General features: G+C 41.5%; 1 protein-coding gene across 2 annotated transcripts in view; it reads left to right on the top strand.

The window, feature by feature from the left end:
• The first annotated feature begins 509 nt into the window (after positions 1-509).
• tert (telomerase reverse transcriptase) overlaps positions 510-22,960 on the top strand; it is a 64,797-nt gene continuing 42,346 nt past the window's right edge. For both annotated transcript variants that reach the window (XM_059945284.1, XM_059945283.1), the window contains exons 1-8: positions 510-1,252; positions 3,102-5,385; positions 6,222-6,417; positions 9,626-9,815; positions 11,766-11,939; positions 13,976-14,137; positions 19,153-19,248; positions 19,579-19,664. In XM_059945284.1, coding sequence (XP_059801267.1) covers positions 971-1,252; positions 3,102-5,385; positions 6,222-6,417; positions 9,626-9,815; positions 11,766-11,939; positions 13,976-14,137; positions 19,153-19,248; positions 19,579-19,664 — 3,470 coding nt within the window. In that variant the 5' untranslated portion in view covers positions 510-970. The remainder of the gene's footprint in view (positions 1,253-3,101; positions 5,386-6,221; positions 6,418-9,625; positions 9,816-11,765; positions 11,940-13,975; positions 14,138-19,152; positions 19,249-19,578; positions 19,665-22,960) is intronic.

The raw sequence follows: 22,960 nt of genomic DNA, 5'->3' as shown, positions 1-22,960 counted from the left end.
TCTAACCTTTCCCTCAAATGAGCCTTTGTTTTTGGTTTATGATGATATGATAGCGGTGTTGGTTGGTGGAAGGGAAGGAGGATGGAGTTACTCATCACTGCATAGCAACTGCTTTATAGTGCCAGCAAACACAGATGGTGGGTTCAATTACCCCTGCTGTCTGCAGGCAACTTGTATGTTCTTCTGTGTGCTCTGTTTTCCTCCCAGGTTTTAAAAGACATGCAGGTTAGTGAGTTGTGGGCATGCTATTCTGGTACAGGAAGCATGGCAGCACTTGTGGCCTGTCCCTAGCAAATTGTTGGTGACGTGATTCAAGCAATGCATTTCACTATATGTTTTAATGTACCTTTGTACATTACAAATAAAGCTAAGCTTTATATCTTTATCTTCAGAGCCATTCTGTAATATAAGAAGACCAGATTTCTCTCCGCAGCTAAAATTTTACATGGTACTTTGCTTTATTTTGGAAAAGTTGTATTAACATTAAAATTAACATCATGACAGGGATAAGCTATTTCAGCCAGGGAGCAAAAATCGGAGTACTTCATCAGGTGAAAATTAAGGTGAAACTCCAGGTGCTGGAAATTTGAAATAGTCTTCAAACAGCAGCTTTGGAAAGGAAAAATGCTTCAACGTTTCAAGTCGACTCTCACCAGACCCGCCTGCAAGGTATTTCCAGCCCTTCCGTTTTGATGTCATATAACTGCGTGTGATTTAGTAAGGTATAGAGTACGTTTGGAGTAACCACGGGTGTGACTTAAAGTGTTAATCTGGTGAACACAGTAAGAAGTTGAGGATTTAATGACCATTGGTTATGAATGCGAGGATGAGAGAAATTGATGGGATTGGGAAGTGGTCTTGGCAGAGCACAACGTGCTGCGAATTCCGGAGAGTTTGGAGGGAGGAGGAGTGAGGGTTTGATTGGCAGGAGGGAAGCGGCGGGTCTCCGCAAAGCGCGGGGCGGTAATCTATGAATGACGGCGGGAATCGGGTGCAAGCAGACCGGACAATGAGTGCGGCGCTATCGCCAGGCAATCGGGCGATGGCTGATGGCGGCCTGTATGAGTTGCTGGCGGCTGTCTATCCTCGCGTAACCTCGATACAGGCGTTCATTTCGGACATCGATGATGTTGCACCGCCGGTTTTGGTGGAGACGTTTGATACCGATAACTACAAGCGCTTTATCTCTCAGCTCATCGTCTGCATCCCCCGGGAGGCAAAGCCTCTATGGCGGCCGGTCAATTTCCAGCAGGTAGGAAGGCTGTTGGAACTCGAACAAAATGCATTGCGTTTTACTAAAATCATGTTCTTGGAGCATGCAGTGCAATCAATGTGCAAGTAATGAACGCTGGCGCCTTCTACAGTCAACGAAGTGTAACTTCGCCTGTAGAAGTCCCGAAATTAAGTGTACTGTCTAAAGTTAGTAGGAATAAAATATCTTATGGGTTGACTGACTTCCTGATTTGTGAAGTGGAAAACTTTAGGAATTGTAAAATATTACTTTGCATTGTTGACAGTAAGACTCAATCCAGGTCATAATTATCGTTTCCAGAGTTTCCTATAACATTGTACCATGGCGTTCCTGGACATTACAACTGCGTTGAACCTAATTCAGGTCACGCCGCAACACCTTCCTGAACAGCTCCGAACGCGACCCACCTTTGGTTTTATGGAGTTCGTGCTCTGGAAGTTACTGCAGCAAAACAGCTTGTTGTGCGCTGCGAGTTTACAGTTCCGTGCCCTTCTGCGGGGTTTTGTCTTCCCCGCAATCTGCTGGGAGTTTCTGACCGACGAGACCTGAGGGATATTCCTCACGTGTGGAATGGCGTTCTGCTTCCCTAACCAACAATTTGGAGCACAGGAGGGAGTTATTCGCAGCTTGACCTGTGTATTAACCACCTGAAGGTTCCAATTACCAGCAGACCTTTTCCCCAGAGCCTTCTAAATCTTACCCCCTTCACTGCTGTTTACCATTTCTCCAAAGCACATTCCACATCGCAACACTATTCATTTAGGGGGAAAAAAGCTCATGACATCCATGGTCCTTTTCCTAATTATTTTAAATTTAAATTGTTCTGTTAATAATAACCTTGTTATTGGAAATCTAATGATTAACCTTTTTAAAATTTTGGAGAAACCCATGAAGTGTTAAGATCGTATATGGTCCTTAAAAGATTAATCATCTTAGTGTTTTCCTGTGACTTCCAATGATTGAACAATTCAGTCGTTGTGGGAAGCAGTGAATGGAATTGGGCCTTTCGGCCCATCTGAACCATACTGAACAATTAACCTATCCAAGCTGGTCCTACTTGCCTGCACTCCACTAAACCTTTCCCAACCATTGTCCCTGTCCATGTCTTTCAAGTATTGTAATTTGTACCTGCCTCTATCACTTCTGCAGCTCATTCCACATTTTCTGCAAAGCCTTATGATTGCCAAAGAACTTAGAATTGGTACTCTGATTAGGGTTTGGAGAAATTTTTATTATTTTTAATATGATTCAATGTTTGTTAAACGAGTGGAAATTATATCAACCTTTCATGTCATATCGGCAAAGCGATACCCTGCAGTTATAAACTTACATGAAAGTTATCTCTTTACTATGTTTAGAGGTGAGAATGACAGCATTAATACTGCTGATTGTGTTTTTAAAATAGATAGGTGTTCAATGTAGCCGAAGTGGTAATCTGGATATTCCTAAATGACTATTAATGAAAGTGACAAGATCTCAGTCACCCTGGATTTGTATCAGGTGTGGGTATTGCTGTATCCAATACAGGACTTGAGTGTGTGCTCCAATGAATTCCTCGCCAAACTGCGGCCTTCATTTGCTGGTGGAGAATCGGGCAGTGCAGAGGCAGCTGGCTCACAGAACTTGGGGGGTGGAGGGGAGGTGGGGGGGGGGTCAGATGTTCCATTCCAGCAATATCCAGGTCACTTTATACTTTGGAGAAACGGGGGTCTTTCTACACCTTCCTCGATCTAACTAGCTGGAACTTGGAGTCACTGTCAACCCAGAGATACTGGAAGCTGCCAGTAGTTTAAATGCTGGCTGGGGTTTACTGCAACAGAACAAAGAGATTTGTCTTGTCTCTTTTCAGCTGTCTACACAGAGTGAAGTGGTTATGCGAGTCGTTCAAAGGATTTGCGAAAAAAGGAAAAGAAACGTGCTAACATTTGGTTACAGCAATGCGACGGAAACAAGTTTCATCCCTGTTAGATCTACCCCCAACGTACAAAGTTACCAAATAAATACCACCACGGCTGTTATCAAGACCAGCGTGCTGTGGAAAACACTGGTGAGCAGGATTGGGGATGACGTTATGATGTATTTGCTGGAGCATTGCTCCCTCTTTAGGCTAGTCCCACCAAGCTGTTGCTTTCAGTTGTGTGGCGTTCCCATCTATAGTCTCCTTTCATGCGGTACGCAGCTCCAGTCTGCCTGGCTTAGGCAGAGGCCAGTGCAATACCAGTCCAGCCTTGCGCTGAGGCACGCTCAAAAGAAAGTCAACTTCTATAGGGAGTTCCTTTCAAGGAGGAGGAAATGGAAGGAGGGACTATCAGGAGATGGAAATCTATTGGCAAAAGGAGCTGTCAGTACGGAGCCCCGCAAGCAGAATCTCCGAGGACCACCGCACGCTGTTCGAGACAGATCTGTGAAGCGGGCAAGACTCGAAGCTGATACCGGAAGGTGGACTTCAGATGACATGGTCGCCAAAGCTGGGAGGTCACTAAAACGATCTCTGGGTGAGGGCAGAGTGGAGGCTCCTGCAAAGAGGTTAAGAGGAAGTGAACTGTCAGTACTGGTGGAAAATAAAGTGACGGAACATGAAAGGTTGCTTGTGGACGAGGAGTCGTGTGAATCCCCGGAGGCCGCTGAGCAGTCTGGTAGTGTAATTGATCATTCAGATAAAGGAAGCGTGGAATGGACGGAAGTTACTAACGTCACTGAATGTAAATCGAAGTATCCCAAATTCACTTCGCTGATGAGCAGCGTGGACAAAAGTATCAGTGTTGTCTCCAAAAGGCAGGGTACACGGACTGATGCCAGGGCACAGGAGCCTACTGAAGGAAAAACAAGTGGTATAGACTTTGTTTCTTCCGACAAAGGTGCCCTGTCCCCTGTAGCTGAAGGGCAGGACACACTGTTCACAAGACTTAAGGCTAAAAGCACAGTGATGCACTGCGAATGCGGACAGGGTCGTGATAACTTCTCTGCTGCAGAATCTGGTGAGCAGAGCGAATGTAAGGAAATGGAATGTGCAAGAATGAGAAAGTCGGAACACGGTGGCAGGGAAATGAGCGGAAACACCGAATGCACCAGTACAGAGAACACTGACTGGAACGCTGCCAGTAAAAATGGACATTATCACACAGAGTTTAGTGAAATAGCAAAGCCTAAATACTCTGGGACGTCACTGCATCCACCTAAAGATGCTCCTTCCATAAAGAAAAAATCATGGAGTGAAATTTATATTGAAAGAGGAAGTATCATGTACTGCAATAATAATTCTGAATGTTTGCCAAAGACATTTATATTAAATCAGTTGCAAGAATTTAGCACAGGCGGTCAGAGACTTGTCGAAGGCATATTCTTGAACAGAAATGCATCAGGGGCGAAGATGGTGCAAGTGCAGAATAGCAATCACCGGAGAAGGAAAAGGTTTCCAAAGCGCTACTGGCAAATGAGAAATATTTTCCTTCGATTGTTAAGAAATCATAAACGTTGTCCGTATCTGCAGATACTGTCCAGAAATTGCCAAGTTAGCATTCAGAAAGGGGGAAAGGTCAGTAAGGCTTCACGTGCTGCGTCCAATAATGAGCCAGACTCCTCTTCTGTTACAGAGAAGGCTTTAGGGCTTTCAATCAGCAGAGCTGCGGGCTCTAAACCCAATACTCCTGTTTCTTCAAGTGGTCACCAAATTGAGAAACGGCAACAGATACTGAACAAAAGTTCGACAGATCATTTTTCAGTGAACAATGATCTTCCTGGCCACAATTCAACGCCTGGAAGACACTTGGAAGAGTGTGCACGTTCTTGGAGATCCTTGGAGTGTGCTGAGCGGAGTTGTCCTCCCGACGGTGAAGCATCAGAACCGAGAACGCATGAAACGATCAGAGCATCTGCAGGATCGTGTGGCTCGGACAAGGATATGCTACTTTTGCTTAAGCAATACAGTAGTCCGCTCCAGGTCTACCGGTTTGTGAGGGAGTGTCTGATCAGGGTTATATCGGATGAGCTTTGGGGATCAAATCACAACAAGTGCCGTTTCCTGAAGAACGTGAAGAAGTTTATTTCCTTGGGGAAATTTGATAAATTCTCTTGCAGTGAACTGATGTGGAAAATGAGAGTGAATGACTGTGTATGGCTTCAACTCAACAAAGGTGGGTCACTTGTTGTTATGATGCTGTGTTCATTCAGATTGGTATTTTAAAACTGAAATGGTCATGAGAGGTCTTGCACTCCTTAAAAGATTATTTTTGCTATAATTAAGCCTTAATGCTGTATGTTGTTATTAATTTCATAACTGTTCAGGAAAATATAAACAAATTGAGGGTGGCATGATAGTATGGCGGTTAGCGCTAAGCTTTACAGCACCAGTAACCTGGGTTGATTTTCTGCCCCTGTCTGTAATGGGTTTATATGTTCTCCCCACGACCACAAGGATTTCCTCTGGGTGCTTCGGTTTCCTCCCACGTCCTGATGATGTACGAGTTAGTTGGTTAATTAGTCACGTGCATATTATTGGTCAGTAGAGCCTTTTACTGTACTGTTGCTAAATTTTAAAAGATATCTACCATCTACTGATTTTCACCATCGCCTGTTTCAAATAATCAGTTAATTACACATTAATGTTTCTGTCTGAACAAAATATCCTTGAATAAGTTCAAATTTGGAGACTTCGCCTTGAAATAAGTGTGTAAAACTCTTTCATTGTTACATACAGTTGAGGAAACCCAAGCATTCAGGAGATTGCAGAAGATGCTTTAAATGCTGGCAATATGCAACTCTTCCATGAGCATGTTGGTATCTTTCACAAAGTTTCTCCTAACCTTCCTTCCTTGTTGTATCAGTGACTGTTGATTTAATCTGCTGATTTCACTGATATTTGGGTAAATCGTGGGTTTTCCTGTCACATTATTTAAGCCCCCTCAGTAATGCTGAAACCTTCTAAACTTCTTTCCCTAACTGAAGTATAAAGGAATGTGTTATTTGACAGCCCAGCACTTTGTCCCTGCCTCAGAACACCAGTTACGTGAAGATATCCTATGCCGGTTCCTGTTTTGGCTAATGGACGTTTACGTGGTACATCTACTCAAGTCATTCTTCTACATTACGGAGACAACGTTCATGAAAAACACACTTTTCTACTATAGGAAACGTGTTTGGAAGGAAGTGCAGAGGATTGGTATGCGGTAAGGAAAAGTAGTCATACTTACTAATGTTTTGCGAAGTTTAGCTCCTACACCCTTTCCAGTCACGTTACATGGAACCATAGTCGTTTATAGCAATAAATGGGAGACTTTAGTGCCTCGTTGTTAAGTATTCCAAACGTGCACCCACTAATTTTCCTCATTAGTCTGAATTGTTGGGTGCTACCCTTGCTACTGAGTTATAAGCTGTGAAAGTCAGTCACTCCACCGAGTCGGTACAAAAATCCACAGTGACACCCAAATGTGGGAGGGAGGGAGTGTTAATCTGCTTGAGTGTAATCTTCTTATAGTTACTATTCTATAGATTTGCTCAGTATACCTGCAGGAAAATGAATCTCAGGGTTGTACCTATATGTACTTTGATAATAAAGTTTACTTTGAAATGTATTATCAAAGGCCTGTATGTCTCCATGTACGGCCCAAAGGTTCTTTTTCTTACAGAGATGCTCAATAACCATAATAGAATCAAAGACGGCAGCAACAGGGTGAATAATCAGTGTGCAGAAGAAAATAAACTGTACAAATAAAAAAAGAAATGTAATAATAAGCAATAAATATTGAAAACATGAGTTGCAAGTGAGTCCATAGGTTGTGGGAACAGATCAGAGATGGGACCAATGAAGCTGAGTGACGATTTCCCCTCTGTTTCAAGAGCCTGGTGGTTGGGGGCGGGGTGGGTGGTAATAACTGTTCCTGAACTTGGTGTGTGAGTCCTAAGGCTCTTGTAGCTTCTCCCTGATGACAGCATGAGCTGGGTGGTAGGGGGCCCCTGGTGATGGAGGCAGCTTTCCTGCAACGATGCCCCCTGTTAATGTGCACAATGGTGGGGAGGGCTTTACCCATGATAAGCTGGGTATCTGCTACTTTTCGTAGGATTTTTCGTTTAAGGACCTTGGTGTTCCCATACCAGGCTGTGTTGCAGCCAATCGATACACTCTCCACCACACATCTGTAGAAGTTTGTCAGAGTTTTGGATGTCAAACTGAATCTTTGCAAATTCCTAAGGAATTAGAGGCAATGTTGTACTTTCTTCATAATTGCACTTGCATGCTGGACCCAGGTCTTCTGAAATTATAACGCCAAGGAATTTAAAGTTGCTGACCCTCTCCACCTCTGATCCCCTGATGAGAACTGGCTTGTGGATCTCTGAGGTCAATAATCTTCTCCTTGGGCTTGAAATTTGTTGTGCATGGAATTGTTTGTACAATTGAGAGCATTGAAGGAATTATATGTGACACAGGAAGAGATTGGTGTCAAATTAACTGCCAATACAGTGTAGTTCCATCATCTGCCACTAGGTGCCCTCATTGAGCTGCAAAGCCCCCATTAATGCCGCCAAGAGAAAAATAAAATTTCTACTAAAATCACACATACAGTAACGTGCTTTAAACTTGGCAAATCAAGACAAAATCACATTTGATTTTAGGTTTTTTTTTGTCCTCTTTCCTGATTTGCAATTACTTCTGGAACTTTTTTTTATTGTCCCCAAAGAACCGTGTCAAAAAGAAACAGCGGAAGTATTAGTAGTAGGACGTCTTGGCTAAGGACTGCAGAATAGAACATTGTCAGGTTGCACACTTGCACACATCAGTAGCAGTTCGTTCTTGCAGATTTTCCTGCTCGTCCCATAATACCCGAGCTTCTACTTTGAACGCAGACCTCCATTTGCAGGAAGGCCGTGACTTCAGATCTGTTTCAGAGGCAATGAATCATGATGCATCTTGTCACTTAACTGCTTTTCAATCATGTTCGTCCTTCCGGGGTGGAAATGCCAAACACTAGAGGGCAGAGCTTTCAAGTGGTGGGGTGGAATAAGTTTAAAGGAGATGTGCACGTGTAGGCAGATGGGATGTTTAAATTGGCATTGTGGTTGGCACAGATACTGAGAACTGAAGGGCCTTTTTCCTGCACTATATTCCATGCTAAAGCGCTGATGTAACTTTTGCACAGGTAGGTTGATGGTCCTTGATTGTTTGGATTCCAAGGCTTTATAGAAGCAGCAGATTTGCAACTTAAAATTTGTTGCTTGATCCGAATTTCAGAAGTTTTTGATCCGTTTCCGCAATTTGGAAGAGACATTGTTCTCATGTGATTTCTAAACTCCTTTTCTAGCCGGGAGACATTCAGTTTAGTGACTATAGAGGTATGATGAATGAGTCCTAATCTGTGATGGGTTTGCAGGGGGGGGGGGGGGCAGCAGCTGGCATGATCCTCTGCTCTCTTTGCCTTTCGCTCTGATGCCCAGTGCTTCACTATTTATGTTCTGATATGTTAGCTGCCTGGTTTACTGCACCTAGTTAGATCTGTTGAGAAGGATTCCAGTCTGATTAATCTTCCTGTCATCTTGCTAGAAGTTAATCAAGGCCCTGCTTTTGTTTCACATGAGTAGATTTATGCGGTTGAGTGAAATTTCACAATGGTGGCCCCCATACAAATATTGCTACATACTTGGCTGTTCCTTGTAAACATTGTGTATTTCCAGATGCCTTCTACAAGTAATGATGCCTCCCAGAAAACCCAGGATTAAAGTCACTAAGCCATGTAACATTCTAATAACACCTTTCATCTCATGAGAAAGCTTTGTTACTCTATGGATTGAATACTTGCTATTTATTGGCCTGTAATTGGAACTAGGTAAAATTTTATCCGTGGAGAGATTGTATCCATTTGGGAAGGCTTTTCCAATGTGGAGAGACAGATGATCATGAGCTAAATATTCCAGAATTATTTACTAAAATTCAATCTCGTCACTAAAGGTTTGGGGATGCATTTATACTGCTGATTGGGTGAGATGGTTCTGATCTGATTAATCTTCTTGTTATCATGCTGAGAGTCAATGACAATGTCAGTCCCTGTTACTTTATATCGAAACTTTGTTGGCGGTGAAATTGCTAATATCAGGGTGGTATTAGCAGAAATTGGCTGACTGGCTCATAGTGAAGCCTTCCATAAGTGCTCACACTCTATATATTTAAATGACCAGTTCCTTTATACATGGATAATGGTTTGTCCCAAAGGATAAAATTAAGTTTTCAAATGGCAGTGTCTTAAAGCCGCAATGAATACATCCACGTATATGAAGTCTTGTTTCTAAGTCACATATCCTGTCACACAAAAGCATTAATTTTATATGCATATATTTTATTGATGTACTAGAAAAGTGATCGTTTCCTTTTGCATGCACCTGCAGAAATCATCTAGCAAAAGTACAGCTACAGCCAATTTCATGCAAGGATGTGGAACAGAAACTCCAGCAGAAGAGCACGGCACCCCCTTCCAGTTTACGGTTTATTCCGAAGAAAAATGGCTTGCGGCCAATTGTGAAAATGCGAAGTATAGCGGGATCAAAGTCTTCTGGGAAAGGCCGAAACCTCAACTGGGTAAGCACCATCCTTTGTGTTGTCTCTGCTGAACATCAGTATGAAATTCCTCATAGCTGCCAAATAATCTTTTAAGTCTGCTGCCAAACTTAATTCATTATTACTCATTGAACATGTATTGTAACATTATGACTCTGTGTTTAGAATGACATTTCCAGATGTGTGTGTTCAGTCGTGGATATTAAACCTGGAGCTTATTCCACCTTCTAGATAGAGACTAAAGCTCCTCTGATACTAACCGAAGAGGTGCATTGTTGTGGCCAGTATTATCCGTTAACCAACACTACAAAACCAGAGTACTTTGTCACTGTGTCATTCATGTTGTAGGGCCTCACTGCACAGAAAATGCTTGCAAAACTCTTTGCATTTCAACTGCGACACACTTTTGAGTTGCTTGATTAGCTGTATACTGCTGCGGGGTGCCCAAGGTCGGGTTACCTTGAAGGTAACGGTACATATTTTTTCTCTGTGTGGTGATGCCAGGAACAAGTAGAAACATTTCCTTTACAAGGCCCAAACCTGGATATGGATTAGCTGTGATGTTGTCTATGGTATGTTTATGTACAACAGTTATAGCATTGACATGCACAGCTGCCAGTATACCCTTGCCCTTTATAAATAACATGTTGCTCCTTAAATAAATGGTAACTGTGCACTGGAGTTGTTTACCTTGCACCATTGCCAACTTTAGTTGCTATTTCCACTCTGCCTTCTCCCATCTGCCTATCACTTCTCACCTGGAGCTTATTATTCCTTGCCAGCTCTCTAACCCCCCCCCCCACCCCATACTCGTTATATTGGCTATCTCCCCTCTATCTTTCAGTCCAGTTGGAGGATCTGAACCCAAAACATCGATTGTCCTTTCCCCTCCGCAGATGCTGCCTGACTTGCTTAGTTCCTCCAGCTTTATCTGTGTTTTTCAGGCTTCCACACTTTGGTACGTTAACACAAATCACACAGCAGTACTTTTGTAACGATCTTTAAGTGATCTGGTCAATAAGTTTGCTATCTTCTAAAGAAATTGTTTTTATGTGGATGTATTGCTGGGGTATTCTGGGACTGAAATTTTACATATGCCAGACTGTTGAGGGGTGGCTAAAACTCCCCCTTAAGGTTAGCAGGCCAGTGGGATTTGTATGAAAATTCGACTTGTGTAAGAATTAATTGATATTAGTTTTGCTACTTGTGCAGGGGTGTTGATCATTGGGGATTAGTCTAGTCTCCCTAGTCAGGAGCTGTCTCATTCACTGGGCCTTAGTAATGCAGCAGACACTTGAAGAAAAAATTTAATGCTGTGCCTTTTCTTAAATTTCTGCAACCAGCCTGCTGAATATTTACAAATACCTTCAATTTTCAATTCATCGTGGTAGATCTTTGCTTGTTTCATGACCAGCATACTGTTCACTCTGATGCTGACAAATCCACTTTCAGTGCATAGTCGCGATCTTCATTTCATGCTTTCTCAGTAATTGTCTATTTTTATTTTTCATTAACTGTTATTTACGTGTGTGAGGTCACTTTTCAGAACTGTCTGTGCTGTGCAAAGACCTGCGTTTCGTCGCGGAACCTTCCCAGCTCCTTGTGGATTTCTCCATTTGTGGTGCCATGTCAGTGCTCAAAAAAGTTTTGGAGGTTTTTGGATTTTGGAATTTTGGATAAGTGGTTCTCAACCTGTATCTAACTGTACAACCTATAACTTGCTGAACAGACACAAGATACATGCCATAACAATTTTTAGTTTGATTTTTTTTTCTTTCAAATTTTGATCTTTATGAAATCACTGGACTCTTATAGGGCTATATTGCAAACTTCTCATCATTATATTTGTTCCCTATTTTTATATTATGTATTATATTTGTTCCAGCTAATACCAGCCAGTTGTTTCAGTATGGATAGCTGTTACTTGTATTTGTAAGCATTAAATGTTTTTAATTTGTTTTTTGCCAACAGACTCAGCTGAAAGTCCTTTTTGACGTTCTGAATTACGAATGTCAACAAAAACCATCGCTAAAGAGCTCCTCTGTGTATGGACTTGATGACATTTATAAAGCTTGGAGGGAGTTTGTGTTACACAATTTGAAAGCTGAAAAAGTGAGCAGGGACCACCCTTATTATTTTGTCAAGGTGAGTTCAAAGATCTCCTATTACAATGGACTAAATGACATTTAAATGATTTGGAGATTTAATGGATAATATCCTTCTACATCCTTAAAGTACTGGGGAAGCATTAGCCCAGGTTATTCTGAATGGGCTCATCACTTACTTTCGCATAGAATTTGCCTTGTCTAAATTCAAGATACTGATCCGCTCATGACCTTGCATCTTGATGTCTATTGCACTACGCTTTCTGTTCTTGCCTCTGTTATTAATTAAACTTGGACTACCTCAGTACACCGTGGTAATGAGTTGGGTCTGTTGGATGGCGTTCGAGACAAGTTGTTTTATCTTGCTGTACCTTGGTACACGTGACAGTTTCAAACCAACTTCCCAGAAGACGTTTGGGCTAAGCAGCATTGCCCATTAATGCCAGTGCCTCAAAAACAACAGGGCCTCTGAGATGGGCCAAAGTAAGCTGTCCCAATTTAGCTGACAGCAAAGTTTCTCTTCTCCCAAAACTACCATATATTAGCAAAAAATGCTCAGCTAACTCAGCATCATTGGAAAGAGGAACAGAAATAACAGAGAATTTTGGCTCTGATAAAGGGTCTTGGACCTGAAATGTTAACTGTTTCTCTTTCCACAGACATTGCCTGACCTGCTGTCTCTATCTGGCATTTTCTGTTATTACTTCAGATTTTTAACATCTGCAGTTTTGTTTTGACATCTCTGAAAACTCCCAAGGTTCATCAGTATTTCTGAATATCGCTCACATTTGTAAACAAAAATTATTAAAAATAAAATAAGCAAATATAGTATTTATTAAAAACATAGTATCCTCTAACAATATATAAAATATTTTTCTATAATTAAAAGCATTAAACCAAACCCAAGTAATTAAAGCTTCAACATATTTTGTCTTTCTCCCACACAGCTGCACAATGAAAGTAACCAAAAATTTGTGGCCCTTCTGAGATTCTTGAAACCTGTCAGTACTTGTGCTGAGAGATGTCAAAAGTTCCACATAGGCCTGCCAACAAAATCCAGGGCATTAATTTCTGAATTAATGGCCTGGGTTTTGTTGGCAGGCCTATACCTTTGAAAGGTATAATACATTTGAGAACATACTAATTACCTCTCAGTAATGCATCTGTAAATATTATGTACTTGTATCGATGTTCTAACTCTTGAGACAAGGTTTTTACACTGAACCACACTTAAATGGCTGGTTTGAAAGCTGCACAGAGTACATAGTGGTGAAGAGTTGGGCATCTCTAACCTGTCATATGTTGGCGGTATTGTACCATTATGATTTCTAATAAAGCAAAGTATCTGCTTGTCAGTATCAGATACTGGCGCAATCTGGAGAATGCAAAGAGCATTGTATCTATGTACCTTCCTTGATGTTACTGTCATATTCCGTCTGTTGTGTTGTCCCAGGGCCAAACCAGACCACTGGCGTTAGTATTAGCTTCACTGCTCAATGGTGATTTTTTTTTACAATTGAGGGTAAATTTGTGTTACATTATTGTGAAGCTGGTTACCATTAGCTGAGTTGCACACAAATTGCAAACACAAAGTACACTGCAGATGCTGTGGTCAAATCAAGACGTACAAAAAGGCTGGATGAGCTCAGCAGGTCGGGCAGTATCCGTTGAAAGGAGCGGTCAACGTTTTGGGCCGAGACCCTTCTTCAGGACTAAAGGAGGGGGCAGGGGCCCCATAAAGAAGGTGGGGGGAGGTTTGGAATGTGCCAGGTGAAAACCAACCAGAGGAAAGATCAAGGGCTGGGGGAGGGGAAGCAGGGAGGGGATAGGCTGGAGAGGTGAAGAAGGAATCTAAGGGAAAAGCACTATGGGTAGTAGATGAAGGCAGAGTCATGAGAGAGGTGATAGGCAGCTAGAAAAGGAGACAGTGAAGGTGAGTTGGGAAGGGAGAGGGAGGGAATTACTGGAAGTTGGAGAATTCAAATTGCAAATAGCCTTTTAACTAATTCTGTTGGAAATTGTATGAGGAGGCTATATTGTGCTGGAGAGTTAAGTTTAAAGCTGTTCTTCTTGCAGGTAGATGTTGCTGGTGCCTATGATGCTATTCCTCATGCCAAGCTAATGGAAGTCATTTCAGGCATACTGGATCTCAAAGTACCAGAGAACTATTGTATACGACGCTATGCAAAAATCTGGGTGGATGCTGCTGGACAAGTTAGAAAGACATTTAAAAGACAGGTAAAGACTCAATATTGTGTGTATGGGTGTTAACTGAGGACCAGTGCTCTAATTACTTCAAACATTATCATCATTATGTGCAGTGTTGTATGACGTGGGCAATTGTCTTTGTGACCATGATTGTTCTTGGCAGATTTTTCTACAGAAGTAGTTTGCCATTGCCACCTTCTGGGCAGTGTCTTTACAAGACAGGTAACCCCAGCCATTATCAATACTCTTTAGAGATCGTCTGCCTGGTGTCAGTGGTCAAATAATCAGGGCTTGTGACATGCACCAGCTGCTCATACGACCATCTACTGCCTGCTCCTGTAGCTTTGTGTGCCCTTGATCGGGGGCTGAGCAGGTGCTACACCTTGCACAAGGGGACCTGCAGGCTAGTGGAGGGAAGGAGTGCTTTCCACCTCTTTTGGTAGAGATGTATCTCCACCCTGATAGCCTGTATTATACTCAGTCTTCTGGAAAGGCAGATAAATTACTGGCTCTGCTGGAGTAAGGCCAGTAGAAGGGTATGATGTCATACAGAATTTTAACAAGAAGTTGATCAATAGCTGACTTGCCTTCAATTTGGAAAAAAAATTGTTGTTATAAGCCTCCTTTGTATACATGTATGAATCATTCACCTGCCCACAGTACGCTGAATGAAACAGTGAAATCAATAAATCCATTGATTTTTTTTTTCCCCATACACAGGAAAGATGCAACTCATTTCTTGAAATAGATCTTTTATTATCATATGTACAGTATCTACATTACAATCCTGAATCAATTTTGAAGAATGCAATAGAATAATCTGTCCTCCTTTAGATGAAAAGCATTGTGGACTCAGTGGAATAATTCTGTCATTGTAATAGTGCCGTGAATGGTATTCTTTTGCATTACTCACAACCTGTACATGCGGGCACTACTTGCTCCAAATCTGTATCTATAGTTGTCCAAAACACAAACTCTGCCTCCATAGCTCTGATGATTCTAATGCATTTGTTGCTCATCTATAACCTTTTCCTTGATAAGATTTGAAATGACTGCGTGATATCCCCATTAGGAACATGTTGATTATTCAAATCCCTTGATCGGAGAATGATCGTAAAACTTATGTAGGACCCTTGCCCAAAATGTTCCATCTTAACAACATCAGTGGTTGTTGCTGAAAAGTCTGTCCTTGGTTTAAAAAGTGAATATGAACTTTCACTACCAATATCAGACGTTCATGTGGTAATCTGGATGCAGCCTGAGCAGTGTACACCTGTCTACTTAATTTCTAGACTTACTCGCATTTCTTTAGCATTATTTGCTTGTCTCCCAGTGAATTCCACTCCAACCACGGTTGTTTCAGTACGTTAACCACTGAACCATGCTTTCCACTGAATCAATGCCAAGAATTTAAAAATTCATCCTGAATAAGTCCTAAAGGTAGATGATTGAACTGCTTGTCAAATGTGTCTTTCTTCATAATGAAACTGTCTGTTGCAGTGTCAGTCTACATTTCTCATGACTTACCATTAATCAGATCTACATCACTGCAGTTTAGATACCATATAAAATAAATACTGTGTTATCTACAGCATTGTAATACTGTAAGTTTTCAAGAAGGTTTTCTTCTTGTGAATTTTAATGAGAAATTTCTCTCAAAGTTCGAAGTAAATTTATTATCAAAATAAAAATAAGTCACTGTATGCTACCTTGAGATTCATTGTCCTCCAATGAGGACTGGCTCATGGACCTAGGTTGACTTCGTCTTGTAGTCAATAGTCTCCTTCCTATTTGTCACCATGTTGAATCAGCCTTCAACAGTTGTCAGCAAACTTAAATATGGCATTGAAACTGTACTTAGCTACACACTCCATGGTATAAAGTGAGTCGAGCTGGGGTTAAGTACACAACCTTGTGGAGATTGTGTGCTGATGTTGCATTGAGACTAGACTCCCATCAGTTGTCTTTTACAAACTCTTGGTTTTGTGTCCTTTATTCTGACATGAGTAGTGCTTTGACTCTGTGAGGATATAGGCTGCATGTGGAGTGATACATCTGTAACAGTGTCCCAGGCTGCTTACAGTCACGTTGCCCTTGTTTCTGAATTTGACTTTTGTTTGTTGACCTTTGACCTAATGCGCATCTTTCACTGGCACTTGACAGAATTTCCTATTACTCTTGTCTGTCATCTCTGAGGAAGTCACGACGCTGCATATAAAATCAAAATGTTTAGGATTTCATATCTAACAGTTTCAATTTCTGTCTTTCTTCTCAAGCGGCAGAAAAAATTGTGGCAAAGTACATAATCTGAAAGCTTTCCGAAGTCACAATATCTTAGTTTCATGATGAATGGCTTTTTTTTCCAGTTCATGTTTGCATGAACTAAATTCATCACTCTTCAAACCATGTGGGCTGGCACATTCTTCCAGCCAGAATTCCCTTAAGCAATGAGGTAATTGTAGCTTTCTGTGGAGCTCCTTTGATACTGACTGTACGATACACCTCAGAGCCAGTTTCCAGAAATAATACTGTTTTCTTATTCCCTCACTGCCCCATGCAGTGCCTAAGTACTTTTGCCATTGTCTTCCAGCACAAGGATATTATTGGTCGCAAAAAAAATACATCAGCCTGCTTGTTAGATGTGAACGATTTGCATACGCAGTGATAGGCCCCAGGCTGCCTATGAAACTACTTGTGTTTGAGTCTCCATATTCTTTCCTGTCAAAATTGTGTACCTCTACTCATCCCTCTTATGTCCTTACATTTTTTACAATCATCACCTTGTGCCACATCGAATGATGTGGGTGATCATGGTCTTCCATCTGTCTTTAATTTGAGAAGATATAATGAGCTCTTCAAAACCTTTGTCTGTCCATACCTTGATGTAACGTATGAATGTCATGTGCTGTTGACTACAACTTTTTCTTCCATCACTGCAAGATGCTCAAGATTCTCCTTCCTCGGTGTAGGTCCCAGAAATTCCTGCTGCTGTTCCCTGATTGATGATATCAGCTGATTCCGGCTTTTTGCAATACTTCTGAAAAAAACACATTTCTGCAGCTTTGAGTCCCTCGTCATTTTGCTTTGATGTACCGTAGATTCCGGACTACAGAGCGCACCTGATTAAAAGCCGCAAGCTCTAATTTTAGAAAGAAAATCAATTTTGTACTTGTACAGGCTGCACCGGATTTTAAGCCGCAGGTGTCCCACGTTGTAATATGAGATATTTACACAGAAAGATATTACATGTGAGGATTTTTTAACTTTTAATTAAATCCGTATGGTAACATAAACAAATACATATTGCAAATGCTTTTTTTCGAACAGTGCCTGTAACACAGCTACTTTTAAATATACATATGTATCGGTAACACACAAATTACGTTGCTTATGCTTTTTTACTGAACAATGCACGAACAACATTCCAATATCTCCTAATGACTGGTAAAAAAAAATATATATACTGCAGCCTACCAGGAAAAGTTATTGATCGCCTTCTTCATCTTCCTCCTGCGCACTAAAACCATCAAAGTCCTCTTCTTCAGTGTCCGAATTGAACAACCTCAGGATCTCGTCACTCACTTCAGTCTCTTCGTTGTCGCTCTCACTTGAGCGCATGCGGTCCTCTTCATCACGCAGCAGTCCAGCCTTTCGAAACCCGTTGGTGATGGTGGATGTTGTGACACGGCTCCACGCATTTAGGATCCACTGGCAGACTTGAGTTAAAGATGCTCTTCGCATGCGTCTCGCCGCTCGTCATCCAAGCCTCCCACTCAACGCGCAGCGTCACTTTAAATGCCCGGTTCACGCTGATGTCCAGTGGCTGCAAATACTTCATGGTGCCCCCAGGAATCACAGCTGGAATTGAGTTTGTACTCTTGATGGCAGCTTTCACTGAACTTTCATTGTCAGCCGCTTAAAAATCACCATCGGTGGAAGCTTTAGTCCGGATGCTGTACAGCTCAGAACACAAGTAAAATGCGTTCTCTCATGGCCACTTGTTTTCAGTGTGATGGACGAGTCACCTTTTTTATTAACAGTCCGAGTGAGAGGCAGGTCAAACGTCAAAGGTACTTCATCCATATTTATGATATCATCTGGCCCGATGGAATTCTCCGTGATCTTTGTTTGAGTGAATGTGCGGAAGTTAGCAAGTTTTTCCTCGTGGTCGGGAGGGAGCTGCTGACACAGAGTCGTGCGTACCCTGACGGATAGGCCTTTTCGTCTCATAAATCTAAAACACCACGATGGACCACCTCTAAAATCTTCTATTTTCATTTTGGTGGCGATTGCTTTAGCCTTCAGTCTGATCTGCACGGTGGAAACACCGTGGCCGCCTGCTCTCTGAGTGTTAACCCAGTCTTCAAGAAAGTTTTCAAGTTCGGGCCATCTGCTATGATTACCTCTGAAAGCTTTTGTCGTCTTTTTGCATTGACTCAGTTCTTCACGCTGGCGTCTCCACCGTCTCACCATCAATTCATTTATGCCAAGATTATGTGCAGCAGCTCGATTTCCTTCTTCAACCGCCAGATTGATCGCCTTTAACTTAAAAGCTGCATCATATGCTTTTCTTCGAGTGTTTTCCATGTTGATGAGGGTGAGGACAAATGACTGATTTACAATAATTGTGAAAGTGCGCTTGATTTATCGTACAATTTCATTGGATCTCTGTGAACTACTCATCAATTTTATTGGTCTACTGTTACGGGGCAAAATGTTTTTGGCGGCATGAAAAAAAAACATGCATTAGCCGCACCGTAGTATAGGCCGCAGTGTTCAAAGCGTGGGGAAAAAGTAGCGGCTTATAGTCCGGAATTTACGGTAGTTCAATAGTTGCTTCCATGTGTTAGTGAACTACTGTCTTTTATAATCCGATTTGAATGCCACTTCATCATTATTTACTGATTTCCTTGTCTTTTTGCTTACTAGTTTCTGGCTATTATGTGAAAATATCAGTTCATTAGTTACCTCACATTGTTGTATCGCTTTACATTTTCAAATAGTAATGTAACTTTTGCCCTTCTGACTTGTATTAATATATTCAGGTTTCCACTTTGATGGATCTAATGCCAACCATGAAGGAATTTGTGTCACATCTACAACAGAAAGGCTGTCTGCAAAACACTATACTGGTAAACCAGGTAAGGAAGCTATGCTTATGTCCACCTTTTCAATATACATGTGTTGCATTCTTGTTTTTGTCGTAGAAAGAAGGGATTGTCTTCTTTTGATGTCTTAACTTTTGTGAAATGCATGAACAATCAATTCTTATTTGTTCAAAAACATTTTTAGGCATTGTATCTTTTTGTTCTTCACAAGTGCACATTGTGTGTAGAAACACTGAATAACAACTTTGCTTTGTAATTTATCAACTCAAACCATTCTGATGTTACCACTCTTGTGCAATTTGAAGTGTGCATATGCATGAATGGTGGAATCAGCCTTTAACTCAGAGATGTTCTCTTATGCAGGGTTTAACACTGAACCAGAACTCTGAAGACGTGTTCACCTACTTCAAGCAAATGATTGAAAGCAACATTATCAGTATTGGGGGCAAGTAAGTAAAATTCTCTCAAAGTATTTGTCTGGTGGCCAGTTTTACCATTTCGTGAGGTGTATCTTTGCAGAGAGATCAATCTGCATTGAATACACTTAAGTCTGCTGACAAGTTGTATCTTTAGCTTAACAAATGATGGTCAAGATAATGATTTACTTTTACTTTTTAGTTTTTTCCCTTCTATATTATCATGTATTGACAATAGGTGCAGAAGTAGACCATTCGGCCCCTCGAGTCTGCACCACCATTCTGAGATCATGGCTGATCATTCACTATCAATACCCAGTCCCTGCCTTGTCCCCATATCCCTTGATTCCCCTATCCATCAGATATCTATCTAGCTCCTTCTTGAAAGCATCCAGAGAATTGGCCTCCACCGTCTTCTGAGGCATTGAACTACTGCTACTAAGTTAACAAATTTAAGTTCACAAAGATAATCAACCTGATTCTGTTGTGTTCTGTTAATTGAGACTGCAGTATTGAACGCCAGACTATACAGACTACAGTAATTTTTCTACAAAGCCATAACCTTCAATCGAGGTTATTCCCTTTGTAGAAAAATTACTGCATTCACCTTGTAATTAAAACTACAATTTATACTTGTAAATGTGCTAAACCAGCTTGATAAATTTATTCTGATGTAACAACTCCACAGCACCATAAGACATTCCCATCACTAGAACAGGAATTTCCTTGCTCAGAAGCAAGTTCCCATTATTGCCAAGAGATTCCCACAAATTTGCGAGCAAGTATAGCCAATAGAAACTCCATTTTTAATTAACTCAGAGCAAGGACCTTAATGAGCATTCAATGAGGAATGCATCCAGATTGTACAGAAGAATGAGGCAGGTGATATTAATTCTGCAGATGCTGGGATATTAATTCTGCCTAACAGCAGTTGGCACAATGATGTACAGTACCAGTGATACGGGTTCGATTCCCACCATTGCCTGTAAGGAGTTTGTACATTCTCCCTGTGACCACATGGATTTCTTCCAGGTGCTTCAGATTTCTCCAACAGTCCAAAGACTTACCTGTTGGTAAGTTAATTGGTCATTGTAAATTGTCTCCTGACAGAGAGCCAAACAAAGAAATTAATTGGTTAATTGATCCATTCATCTTTGAAAAAGGTCAGATCAAGTTTACCGTAGATTCCGGACTACAGAGCGCACCTGATTAAAAGCCGCACGCTCTAATTTTAGAAAGAAAATCAATTTTGTACTTGTACAAGCCGCACTGGATTTTAAGCCGCAGGTGTCCCATGTTGTAATATGAGATATTTACACAGAAAGATATTACACATGAGGATTTTTTAACTTTTAATTAAATCCGTATGGTAACATAAACAAATACATATTGCAAATCCTTTTTTTCGAACAGTGCCTGTAACACAGCTACTTTTAAATATACCTACGTATCGGTAACACACAAATTACGTTGCGTATACTTTTTTACTGAACAGTGCATGAACAACATTCCAATATCTCCTAATGACTGGTAAAAAAATATATATACTGCAGCCTACCAGGAAAAGTTATTGATGGCCTTTAACTTAAAAGCTGCATCATATGCTTTTCTTCAAGTGTTTTCCATGTTGATGAGGGTGAGTACAAATGACTGATTTACAACAATTTAATTGTGAAAGTGCGCTTGATTTATCGTACAATTTCATTGGACCTCTGTGAACTACTCATCAATTTTATTGGTCTTGCTATGATCCCAGCCCCCTCCTTTCTCCTTTGTGAGAATCGCAAGAGCACCCGTCGAAGGGGGGGGGGGGGGTCAGTAGACCCAGTCGGAGAGAGAGAGAGAGAGAGAAACGGGCTGTTACGAATCCCGTAACTGGAGAACTTACCAGCAAAGATAGAGAGGTCCGTTGAAGTCTGATGTCACTATTTTCAAACGTTTTTATTGATAAAGGGACACAAAAGTAGGGTTAATACAAACATTCAGAGACAATAGTCGCTGTTGTTATTCTGTATCCCTGGTGGGACCTGCACTTTGACATGTTTCTCTCTCTCTCTCTCTCCGACTGGGTCCCCCCCCCCACCTTTCGACGGGTGCTCTTGCGATTCTCACAAAGGAGGGGGCTGGGATCACAACAATACAAATTGCACGTTCCACCCGGGATACAGAATAAGGCGACAGCGACTATTGTCTCATGGAGACCACGTGAAAAGCCCTCGGGCAAGGTGGGCTGGTTGAGAGAGAGATTGCATCATCACAACCTGATTGACACCTGCGACTCCGTGAGGAAGTATAAAGGAGAGTCTCGGGGGACAGCCCCTCAGACGCACCGAGAAGACACGAGAGGGTGGTCCCGCAGCAGCGGGAAGCCATTCTGAAGGAAGCCACGTGCGTTAGATTCCGGGATTGGAATCTGTGGCTGGAATCACAGGAAACCGCTTTTAACTAACATCGGGGAGAGAAAACCAACGCTCCCCCGATTTCACGGAAGAGTCATCAAGACTCGGCAAGTTCTTCCTCTTCTCCCCCAATCTCTCTCTCTCGGTCGCCCCACGTGAAACCCAGCGATTTCCAACGGGCTGAGGCCGGCAGACTTTCTGAGTGACTTTTATATTTCCAACGGACAATCTATTAACCCCTAGACAACAGCAGAGCTCACTTAATGATGATTATTACTATACCCGCGCTTTAGATTGAGTGTTGATGATGTGCACTATCTGAATGTATGTATTAACCCTACTTTTGTGTCCCTTTATAAATAAAACATTTGAAAATATTGACATCAGACTTCAACAGACCTCTATTGTCTCTGAATGTATGTATTAACCCTACTTTTGTGTCCCTTTATAAATAAAACATTTGAAAATAGTGACATCAGACTATCTTTGCTGGTAAGTTCTCCAGTTATGGGATTCATAACAGTCTACTGTTACGAGGCAAAATGTTTTTGGCGGCATGAAAAAAAACATGCATTAGCCGCACCGTAGTATAGGCCGCAGTGTTGCTGCAGTGTTCAAAGCGTGGGGAAAAAAGTAGCGGCGTATAGTCCGGAATTTACGGTAAATGAAACTTAGCCTTTGTTTTGAAGTGGATAGTTGTGAATTTTCTGGTTTGTTTATTTGTTTGTGATGCTGCATGAAATAGGCTCTTACGGCCTTTCGAGCCTCACTGCCCTGCAATCCCTGCATTTAATCCTATCCTAATCACGGGATAATTTACAATGACCAATTAACCTGCTAACTGTATGTCTTTATTGGATAATCTGCTGCTGCAGGAAACAAACATTCTCAATTTTCAGTACTAAATGGTTATTTTCCACAGAGCCAGAT

This window comes from Hypanus sabinus, chromosome 20, assembly GCF_030144855.1.
Source record: "Hypanus sabinus isolate sHypSab1 chromosome 20, sHypSab1.hap1, whole genome shotgun sequence".
In the NCBI taxonomy this organism is placed as follows: Eukaryota; Metazoa; Chordata; class Chondrichthyes; order Myliobatiformes; family Dasyatidae; genus Hypanus; species Hypanus sabinus.
This window is presented reverse-complemented; position numbering and strand designations above follow the sequence as displayed.